We start from the raw sequence: 11,359 nt of genomic DNA, 5'->3' as shown, positions 1-11,359 counted from the left end.
TGCTCAGGCTCAGGGTGAGAGGGACAAGGCAGGTGCAGGATTTGAAAGTAAATGGTATAGGTGGGGCAAGTTGAGGATGGGAGCGGCGGCTGGGGCTTTGGAGGTGGGGCTGAACCTAGTAAAGAGGAAGGGCAGTTTCTAGTGATCCGAACTGAGGTTGTTGGGGGGCTACAGGTGGCGGAGTCTAGGGGTCACGTGAGGTCTGCGTATGGTGTGAAGTGCAGAACGGACGCTCTGTCCTAAAGGTCTCCATAGAGGGATCAGCAGGATGCGGTGCATGGGGTGGGAGCGGGGCCACCACGCCTCGGGGACAGTCCCGGCTGGGGGCGGGGAGTGCGAAAGCTCCTGGCACCGCCCCGACAAAGCCTGCGCGCGCCCGGTCGCGCGATTGGCCGCGCCTCCTCGCGCCGACGCCCCGTCCCGCCCACCGCCGCCGGTCCGGCGCGCTGCAGCCAATGGACCCCGTCGCCGTCGCCTACGTCACAGTACGGACAGCCAATGGTGAGAGCGCTCGGCGGCTCGTGGCTCTTTCGCGGCAAAAAGGATTTGGCGCGTAAAAGTGGCCGGGACTTTGCAGGCAGCGGCGGCCGGGGGGCGGAGCGGGATCGAGCCCTCGCCGCGGCCTGCCGCCATGGGCCCGCGCCGCCGCCGCTGCCTGCCACCCGGGCCGCGCGGGCCGTGAGCGCCATGGCCGTGGCCCCCGCAGGCGGCCCATGCGCGCCGGCGCTGGAGGCCCTGCTCGGGGCCGGCGCGCTGCGGCTGCTCGACTCCTCGCAGATCGTCATCATCTCCACGGCGCAGGACGCCAGCGCCCCGCCGGCCCCCGCCGCGCCCGCCGCCGGCCCCCGCGACCCCGACCTGCTGCTCTTCGCCACGCCGCAGGCGCCCCGGCCCACACCCAGCGCGCCGCGCCCTGCGCTGGGCCGCCCGCCGGTACGGACACCAGGGACACTGGGCCGAGTGTGCGTCTGGACCCCCGTGCAGACCCGGGCGGGGCGCGGTTTTTGGCCCGGAGGCAGCGGGGGAGGGGGTGGGCCGAGGCTCCCGGGCTGGGCGGGGCCGAGCCTGGGTTGGGCCTCCGGGCCCCGCCCCGGGGTGCGGGGTGACCTCGGGCCAGTCGCTGTTTGCTCCTCTACCCTGGGCCTCAGCTTCCCGGAGCCGCTCGAGGGTCAGACTCCGGTAATAATGGCCCACGTGTATTCAGTTGGCGTTGCCTGCATGCCAGTTCTCTGGCCGACTTCGAGCCAGCTAAAACACAACCATGCTGTGAACTCAGTGTTGTCACTGCGCCCATCTGAACTGAGGCCCAGAGAGGGGAAGTGACTTGCCCCCGGTCATACGGCTGCAAGTGGTGAGGCTGGGATTTGAATTGAGGTCTGCTGGCTCCAGACCAGAACTCGCGGCAGGGTAGTGGTAATGGCTCCTTGGGGAGGTGAAGGGGGGTGTCCTGGGGCCAGACTATTAAAGAGTCATTGAGGAGACCCTCCTTCCTGCCTAGATGCTCCACTGCCAGGTGCAGGCCTGGGCCTCTGGGGACAGGCTTCCTGGCTGGGAGGCCTTCTCTGCAGGGGCGGGGTGGCTGGGCCAGCTGCTGATCCCCTCCCTCTGCCTGTCCTTCCATCTGCCACCCTCCACCCTCACAGGCCCTGGTTGCCATGGAGCCTCATTAATCAGGCAGGCAGACCCCTAGGCCCCCAGGGAAGTCCTGGGTGGGCTGGGCCTCTGGGAGCTGGAGTAGAGGCCCCCAGTGCCAGGAGAGAGTAAACATTCCAGGGAGATGGCTTGATAAAGTGTTCCCTCAGCAGCAAGAGGCTCAAGACCAATTTGGACTCGGGGTGCCCAGAAGAGGTTGCTGAATTACAGGGGAGAAGGGCGTAGAGGCCTGAAGCTTGGACCTGTGGGCTGCAGGACTGGGTGTGGAGACCAGTTTGACTGGCAGAGCCTGTGGGTGAAGGTGGGGTGTGGAAGGCTGGCAGGGGGGCCAGGCCAGCCTGGCAGGATGGGGTCTCGGCAGGGGGCTTGGAGCAAGTGGGAGGGGTGAGGCAGAGCCAGGGCAAGGAGGTGGAAGCTGTCCAACTGCTTATAGGGGCCTGGGTGGCAGCTGGTCCCTGAGGCATCCCAGCAAGTCTCCCCTAACTCCCTTGGCCCCTCGCCCAGTGCTGCCTTCCTTCTGGAATCACCAAGATGCTAATAATAATAACAATGGGAGCCACCATTGTTTTGAGACTGTTTTGTGTGTCAGGCTGTGTGCCAAGCACTTCACCCAGTTAACTCAACAACCATCCCGTTTCACAGATAGGGAAGTGGAGACCTAGAGATGGTAGGTCATTCAGCTAGTGAAATGGTGGGACCAGTCCAGACTTCCTGAGCTGTTAACCAATTAGCCACTGGGATGCTTTGCCTCCTGGGGATGCTAATAGAGGCTGAAGGAAGTTCAGGTACCCTTCTGATGGGTCAGGGGAGGAGGATTGTACCAAGGGGCGGGTCACCCAGTGGCTTTTCTCTGCAGGTGCCAGCAGAAAACTGCGTTTAGCTGACTAACTGACAGTACTTAGCAGACCCCCAGGGCAGTAGAGGCTGAGCTCCAAGCTCGGACGGACTGCCAGAGGCTGGGCTGAGGAAATGTGCGCCACCTCACCCCCAGCGGTGTCAGGGGCAGCCTTTGCGGGCCTGAGCATTCCATTCATTCAACTGTTATTGAGTTAGTGAACACCCAAGAGGTACTAGACACGGGCAAGCAAGGAGCCTCTGCCCTCACAGCATTGAAGCACTGGGAGCCATTTTCTGCCGGTGGGTGGGGGTGAGGCCTGGCACTATCCTGGAGCTGAAGTCCAGAAACATGGGCCCAGCTTTGGCCCTCCAGCACTCCCCGCTCTTGTACCCCTGAGCTGTGGCCTCCTCTGACCTTCTGCACTGGCACTGGTTTGGGGCAGTCTTTGAAACAAGCTGCAGGTTCAGCTTCTGCATCAGTGAGAATTCATTGAGCACCTCTTGCATATACAAGGCCCTGTACAATTCAGCCATTTCTCCTGGCCCTTCCTGTGCACTTCTATCCTGTTGTCATGGCTGTTTAAAAAACAGGTTAAATATGATAGACATTTGCTATAGAAAAAGAGTTAAGAGACTAAAAAGTTGAAGAATGCCAACCCTGTCCATTTTTCCTCCTGTTTTCTTTTCCTAAGCTTGTTTTTTTTTTTTTAAAGGTGGTTGTGACAGCTTTCTTTTTCTTAAGTTTTAGGAATTGTAGTTTTTCCTTTATTTCTATGTTTAAACAGTGGGTCATCCATACCTCATAGATACCGTAACAGTCCCCCGTGGTTGTCCCCCACTCACACACCATACAGAGGTTACTCCTAGAAGAGATTCTAAAATATTAGAAACTGAACCAGAGAAAAATGTTTCATGAGGTTTTTTTAATCCAAAAAGGGATCACATAAATGCATTGCCCTCTAATGACATTTTTCTTGTCATTATGTCTCTGAGAGGATTGTGTCACCCTGCCTTAGTCCTCGACAGCTACGTGGTACTCCGGGGCTGGGGGAGCCACACTTTCTGTGGCTCCCCTTCCACAGGTGGTTGTTGGAGTGGCCCAGATTTTTTCACCAGTGTTCTGTGTGTTTTCACCTCTGCCTTTTTAGGCTCCTGTGCCAAGATCTCTAGAGAGCAGTGGCAGAAATGGACCTCTGCTTGAGCGCTTGCTTTGCGGTGTGGCATTGACCTGTCTTCAGGGGTGGGTAGGGGCCTGAGGAATGGGGAGGAGATGAGGGGTGCCATTGGCAGGAGCATGCTAGGTTCAGGCCCAAGGGACAAGGCTGGCTTTTGGGGGGCTGGCTTCTGGACGAGGCTGCCGGCAGGCCGGGCACGTGGTCCATAGGAACGTGGGCTCTGTGCCAGCTTGTTAGGGCTCACATCCTGGCCCTGCCTCTCACCGACCTTTCTGAGCTGCAGGCCCCTAGGGAAGGGGAGGTCACCACGGCATCTGTTGCAAGGCCTGGGCAGAGGGTTTGATGACTGGATGCAGGTAAAGCCATTCTTTAGCAGTGCTCGGTACGCCAAAGGCACTGGGCACATGCGAGCGCTTCTGTCCCCGGGACACCCGAGGGCATCCCCCGAGGTGCCGTGAGGGGGGGGTCTGGGCCTGGCGACGCACGTTAGTTAACACCAGGCGCCCCGGTGGACAGTGACGATTCAGGCCCAGCGCCTGCCTCTGAGGGGGCACTGCCTTCCGGGTGAGGCCAACACCTCTCTGGAAATTTGTAGCAAGAGATAATGTGGGGAAAGGTCGGGTTTGAGGCGCTTTGGCGGGAGAAGCGGCCCCATTTTTTGCAGGATCAGAAAGACCTAAGTAACGAAGGTGCCTGCCCACAGAGGTGGGAAGAGTCCGTGCGAAGTGGAGGGAGGCAGGGAGGGCACCCCCGTGGGCTAAGGCTCGGAGGCAGAGGTCTGTGAGAAAACCTGTCTGAGCGGAAGTTCATGTGGAGAAGTGGCCGAGAGGGTACTAGGCTGGAGAGGGACAGATGGAGGTGGGGAGATGGCTGAGTGGTCCAGATGGGAGGAGACAGTGGCTGTGGTGATGGGATTTCTTGGCAACCAGGTGTGATGAGGGCATGGCTGCCGATGAGGTTCTAGCTCAGGAAACCCTGTGGGTGAGAGAGGGGCAGGTGTGGCTGGTGTGGGTCAGGATGGGCCTGAGATGCCCGTGAGACTTCTGGGGCAGTCTCCATCCTCCAGTGTGTGTGACGGGAATCCTGGCTTAGCCGCTTCCTGGCCGTCGGACCTTCGGCCTCTCTGGGCTTCAGTTACTTTATCTGTAAAATGGAGCCATCATTATTATTATTTTTAAAGATTTTATTTATTTATTTGACAGAGCGCCAGAGAGCACAAGCAGGGGGAGTGGGAGAGGGAGAAGCAGACTCCCTGCTGAGCAGGGAGCCCGATGCGGGGCTCAATCCCAGGACCCTGGGATCATGACCTGAGCTGAAGGCAGACGCCCAACTGACTGAGCCACCCGGGTGCCCCAAAACAGAGCCATTATTGTGCTTCTGGTCCACAGGACAGAATGAATTAACATGTGCAAAGCACGTGGTGAGCGCTAACTGCCACCCATGTTCATAGAACCAGAGAGGAGGTGACTCGCCCAAGGGACCTGTATCCTAATGGCTTAAAACAACAAGCACTTAACTAATACAACAACTGTATGTTAATGATACTAGAATTGAAATTAAAAACTTAATTAAAATAAAGCCCCAATAACAAACATTTATTATTCATACAGACTTGTGGGGCAGGAATTCAGAGGAGACTTAGCCTAGTGCTTCTGGCTAAGGATCTGAGGTTGTAGCCAAAATGTTGGGCCAGGCTACAGTCATCAGAAGGCATGACCAAGGTTGGGGGACTTGTTTCTAAGACTCATGTTGCTACTAGAGGAGGCCTCAGTGCCTTGCCACTTGGGCCTGTGTGACATGGCCATGGCTCTCCCCAGGGTGAGTGGTCCAACATAGAAAAGAAGGAGGAAGCTCCAGTGCGTCTCTGACCCAGTTCAAGAAGTGACTTGTCATCACTTCCATCACACTGCTTCTTAGAAGCAAGTTACCAGATCTGGCCCATATTTAAGGGGAGGAGAATTAGGCCCCATTTTTTGGAAAGGAAGAGTATCAAATTTGCTGACCTACTTTAAAACCACCACAGACACCCATGGAAGTAGTGGTAGAGCTAGAACTTGAACTCGGGTCTTTTGCCCTCCGGTTGGGTGATCTGTCCCGTGTGGTAGGATTATGTCCCCTGGGATCTCCCCCTCCCTCACACACTTAGGTGGCCTGGTAGAGAAAGTGGGGTACGGGTGGCCCAGGAGCACCAAGCCCTGAGCCAGGTATCTTGTGGCCTCGCTCCTGGTTATTGGGCATTTTCCCGTTGTCTCTGCCACAGGTAAAGCGGAGGTTGGACCTGGAAACTGACCATCAGTACCTGGCTGAGAGCAGCGGGCCAGCCCGGGGCAGAGGCCGCCACCCGGGAAAAGGTACCCACAGAGCTTGGGCTCGGGCAGGCCCTCTGACCAGGCCCAAGTTGGGGGTGTGGACAGACAGACATGCTTGCAAAGTAAGCTCTGGTCTGTCAGGCCTGGACCTGAGCCAGGCCTCTGGGGGCCCCGAGGGGCAGCTGGAGTGGCTGCCTGGCATGGCTTCCCTAGGGCCTAGGGGGTGGGGAGTTCCCCAGCCAGAAGAGGAATGTCGTGTGGTTGGCAGGCAGCAGGCCCAGGTCCTCCCTGTTGGCTTCGCCAAGGGGAAGGAGCCATCTGTCCATCCCACCCCCATCTTCCTGCCCTGCACTGCGGGAAAGCTAGCCTGCCTGGGTGCTGAGGGAGCCCTCCTTGCCTGGACCCCCAGGTGTGAAATCCCCAGGGGAGAAGTCACGCTATGAGACCTCGCTGAATCTGACCACAAAACGCTTCCTGGAGCTGCTGAGCCGCTCAGCTGATGGCGTTGTTGATCTGAACTGGGCAGCCGAGGTGCTGAAGGTGCAGAAACGGCGCATCTACGACATCACCAATGTCCTCGAGGGCATCCAGCTCATTGCCAAGAAGTCCAAGAACCACATCCAGTGGCTGTAGGTACCAGCCACTCGGGAGGGCAGGCAGAGGCTGAGGCCCCCGGGGCCAGGCCAGCGTGCAGGAGCTGATAGTCATCTCCACCGTGACTTGTCCGCATCCTCGTCATCTTGCTGGGGAAACCAAGGCTTAGAGGGGGAGGTGGCTTCTCTGAGGAAAGTCCACAGATCGTACATCTGTAGCTCAATGCACCGTCATGTATTTCTTCACCTGGGGAGCCACCATCCAGATCAGGATGAAGAACATGTCCAGCACCACAAAAGATCCCTGTGCTCCTTCCCAGTTGTTGCCCACCCCTCCTCCCCTTAGGTGATGACTATTCTGCCCTCTGTTGCCATCAGTGCGATTGTCTAACACAACTGTTTGATTCTTGTTAATTCTTGTTTTAGTTTTCCCCTCTCACCTCCTTCCCTGGCCTTCCTGCTCCCTTCTCTTTGACACCTCTTCCTTTTCAGTTTTTGGTGGATCATTCCATTCTGCATCATTTTTTTTCTTTCTACTTGACCACACGTCTTGGAAGTGCGTCCATGTCTGTATATCTGTTATATGCTCGGCCTTTTATACAACGGATAGTATTCCAAGGCATTCCTGTGCCATCTTCTACTTAGCCTGCCCCCTGTGAGGGACGAGTCGTATTCACAGCCATTCAGGCCCAACTTTGGAGCCCAGCCGGGCTGACCTGGAGCCCAGCTTCCGCCCTCTGCCATTTCCCAGCCGAGGAGGAGCCAGACCCAGAGAGGGACGAGGGCTTGTTTGGGCCTCACAGAACGGGCGGCAGCAGACTGGGTGTGAGGGTTAGGGCTCCCGGGCCAGGAGCTGCAAACCCTCCATTTGCCTCCTGCAGAGGCAGCCACGCGGCAGTGGGGATCGGTGGGCGGCTTGAAGGACTGACCCAGGACCTCCGGCAGCTCCAGGAGAGTGAGCGGCAGCTGGACCACCTGATCCACATCTGTACCACACAGCTGCGGCTGCTGTCTGAGGACTCCGACAGCCAGCGATATCCTTGGACTGTGGGGAGCGCTGCCGCGGGGGACAGGACTGGCGGTGGGGCCCCATCCAAGTGGGACTAGGGAGGCGACCCCAGGCCCTGGATTCAGGAAGGGGCTCTGGCTTTGGATGCCAGTTCTGGGCTGAGCACTTACTCAGTGTTAGGCTGGACAAGTTACGGGACGTCTCGGAGCCTCAGCTTCATCTGTAAAAGGGGAAAGTAATCAATCCCCAAACTTCGCAGACTAAAACAAGAAACTCTAGTACGAGCAGTAGCAAACATTTATTTAGTAGTGATTTGGTACATGGCAGTAGCTTCAAAGTTAGAGATCTAAGTTCTTATTTGCCTTTCATTCACAAAAATAGAAACTTTTTAAGATTTTATTTTTAAGTAATCTCTATACCCAACACGAGGCTCAAACTCACTACCCCGAGAAGAGTCCCACGCTCCACTGACTGAGCCAACCAGGCGCCGCTAGAAACTTTATTTTAAAAATAAGTGTTTTTTTGTTTGCTTTTTTTTAGTGAATACCCAATTATGTGGGGTTTTTTGTTTTTGTTTTTGTTTTTAAGATTTGAAGGGGGAGAGAGAGAGCGCATGCGTGTGAGAGAGCACAAGAGCAGGGGGAGGGAAAGCAGACCCCTGCTGAGCAGGGAGCCCGATGTGGGGATTATGACCTGAGCTGAAGGCCGATGCTTAACTGATTGAGCCACCCAGGTGCCCCCCAAATTACGTTTATAAGTTTTGGAGACAACCACCAACTGACACCAAGGTCACAGGTCAGAATAAATTCTCAGCACCAGGTGTGGCATTGTGTTAAGTAATTTACGTGAAATTATTGCAGGCAGCCATCATTACCTTGGGATTTCGTGGGTAGAATGATCTCATTGTACAGATGTGGAAATTGAAGCTCAAGGGCGTGAGACAATCTCAAGTACCAACTATGTGCCAGGCCCTGGGGTGGGGTATGGAGAGGACAGAACAAACTAAGTAGGTATGGGCTCTTAATGAACTGTCTGGGTGGGTGACCCCAGAGGTCAAAGGTCATATGGTCCTTGACTCCACCAACCCTGGCCTACGTGACCTGCCAGGACCTTCGTAGCATCGCAGACCCTGCAGAGCAGATGGTCATGGTGATCAAGGCCCCTCCCGAGACCCAGCTCCAAGCTGTAGACTCCTCAGAGGTGAGACCCAGGACTCCAGACCTGCCCAGGACAGGCTGGGTGGGGTTGGTGGTCAGCTGAGCCTCCATTTACCCTGCCTGCCGCCTCCACCCAGACCTTTCAGATCTCCCTTAAGAGCAAACAAGGCCCCATTGACGTTTTCCTGTGCCCTGAGGAGACTGCAGGCGGGATCAGCCCTGGGAAGACCCTGTCCCAGGGGACAGCTTCTGGGGAGGAGGACCGGGCAGTTCACCCTGCCACCACAGTGCCACCGCCATCATCTCCCCCTTCGTCCCCTGCTGCGGATCCCAGCCAATCCCTGCTCAGCCTGGAGCAAGGTGGGTGAAGGGTAGGTGGGTGGGGTAGGTCAGGGTCCCTTTCCCAGCTGGGTGGGCAGGCACAATAGCCCCCCTGCCCTCCCTGCCTTCCCTGCGGGCCGTCCCCGGCCTGTGATGCTCCCCCATCTCCCCAGAACCTCTGCTTTCCCGGATGGGCGGCCTGCGGGCCCCCATGGATGAGGACCGCCTGTCCCCGCTGGTGGCAGCCGACTCGCTCCTGGAACATGTGCGGGAGGACTTCTCTGGCCTCCTCCCTGAGGAGTTCATCAGCCTGTCCCCCCCTCAGGAGGCCCTCGACTACCACTTTGGCCTTGAGGAGGGTGAGGGCATCAGAGACCTCTTCGACTGTGACTTTGGGGACCTTACCCCTCTGGATTTCTGACGGGGCTTGGGGGGGACCAGGGCCTCCTGAGATGACCACCCTGTCTTTGCAGCCCTGGAGCCCCCTGCCCCTGGCCGTCCTCCCAGCCCAATTGGAAACGTTTAATTTATACCCCTCTCCCCTATCTCCAGAAGCTTCTAGCTCTGGAGTCTGGCTACTTGCCAGGAGGCTGAGCAAGCCAGGAAGGGAAGGATTCTGTTTGTGGTGTGTATGTGCATGCACCCAACACCCAACATGTGTGTACACGGGGTGAGTGGTGTGTGAGCATGTGTGTGTGCATGTACCGGGGAATGAAGGTGAACACATCTGTGCGTGCACTGAAAACACGCCCCAGTGTGTCCACGTGTGTGTGCATGAGTCCATGTGTGCGCGTGGTGGGGGCTCTAACTGCACTTTTGGTCTCCTTGCTCCAGGGGCCCCACGAGGCCCAGGGTGGCCACCTGCCCCCAGAATCCTGTGTGCTGATCAGGCCAGGTGGTGAGGCCTTGGCCTGCTTGTTTGCAGGACAGCGAGAGCACTTCTGTCGTCTTAAAGGTTTTTCTGATCGAAGCTTTAATGGAGCGTTATTTATTTATCAAGGCCTCTTTGGCAAACCTGGGGCACCAGCAAAGGGTAGGAGGGATGTGGGACTGATGCCCCAACTCCCTATACCCCTGAGCGGGGCAGGGGTCCCTGAGCTGTTCTTTGCCCTACTCCGAAGGAGCTGAGGCCCGAGCGGTTTATTTATTGGGAAAGTGAGGGAGGGAGACAGACTGACTGACTGACAGCCATGGGTGGATCAAGGGGGTGGTCCCTCCCCAGGGGGTCACTGCAGGGCCCCAACTGCCCCCCAGGATGGACGTGAGATGGGAGAGGTGAGTGGGGGACCTTCACTGAGAAGGTGGGCAGGAGGGGTGGGTGAAGGGCTTCGGTTAGCCCAGACCACAGGGGCCCCTCTACCCCACTTGTTGCTCTGCCCCCCCCTCCAATCTGCACTTTGATTTGCCTTCCTAACCGCTCTGTTCCCTCCTGCTTTGGTTTTAATAAATATTTTGATGGTGTTCGGGCTGGGTTTTGGGACTATGTACTGGGAGCAGACCTGGGGGTGGGAGAGGTCCTGGTTGCTTGGAAAACGCGCCTTGTCTATTTCCCCTCTCCCTGCCCTTGCTTGGTTTCATTTCATTTGAGCCCCACAGCCATAGGAAAGCTAGGCTTTGTCACCATTTTTGTCCTAATCTTAAAAACTGACCCAGTGAAGTAGTAAGCGAACTCCCCTCCTTTCCCCAGAGTCCCAGAGAGGCCACTGATTGCTGTGTTCCTTCCAGATGTTTCTGGGCATTTGTAAACCTGCAACAAGTAATTACAACAGGATGATTCTGTATCAGGTTCTTTTAGGTTCTGGGGACACACGTTCCCTCCTGGGTCTCTCAGGGTCGTCTGGAGGAAATTTATTAGACCAATGAGAAAATCAGAGGGCTTCCTGGAAGAGGTGATGCTTGAGCTGAGAGCTGTGGGATAGAGTTAACAGGAGGAAAATATGAACACACCTAGCAGACAGGGCAATGTGGACAAAGGCCCTGGGCAGCAGGGAGCAGGGCACAGAGGACCTGAGAGAAGCCAGTGTGGAGTCCTGAGGTGAGGGCCAGAGTAGAGAGAAGTTCAGACTCACTGGTGAGTTTGAGATAGCAATGACATCCTGTTTTGTATTTTAAAAGTTCCCTTTGGCTGCTGTGTGGAAGATGAAGAGCCAGAATGGTGGGGAGAGAGAGGGCTGAATTGAGTTTGAAAGGGGGAGTTGAGGGGGGCTGGGAGGCAGTCCACACAGACCTGTTTAACCCCTAGGTGAGCTTTCTCTGAGCCAGTTCCTATTCTAAGCCCTTTACAGTCAGTAGGTGAGTCCCCACA

At 56.7% G+C, this 11,359-nt stretch overlaps 1 protein-coding gene across 1 annotated transcript; it reads left to right on the top strand.

Annotated features, from left to right (window-relative positions):
- The first annotated feature begins 455 nt into the window (after positions 1-455).
- E2F1 (E2F transcription factor 1) lies at positions 456-10,509 on the top strand. Its single transcript, XM_021689304.2, is given in 9 exon segments — positions 456-485; positions 561-590; positions 592-933; positions 5,926-6,016; positions 6,384-6,603; positions 7,449-7,601; positions 8,662-8,776; positions 8,871-9,093; positions 9,228-10,509. Coding segments are annotated over 9 exon segments (1,452 nt in total). The 3' UTR covers positions 9,476-10,509.
- Positions 10,510-11,359: the final 850 nt, after the last annotated feature.

This window comes from Neomonachus schauinslandi, chromosome 10, assembly GCF_002201575.2.
Source record: "Neomonachus schauinslandi chromosome 10, ASM220157v2, whole genome shotgun sequence".
In the NCBI taxonomy this organism is placed as follows: Eukaryota; Metazoa; Chordata; class Mammalia; order Carnivora; family Phocidae; genus Neomonachus; species Neomonachus schauinslandi.
Note: the sequence above shows the minus strand (reverse complement) of the source record. Positions and strands in the feature narration are given on the sequence as shown.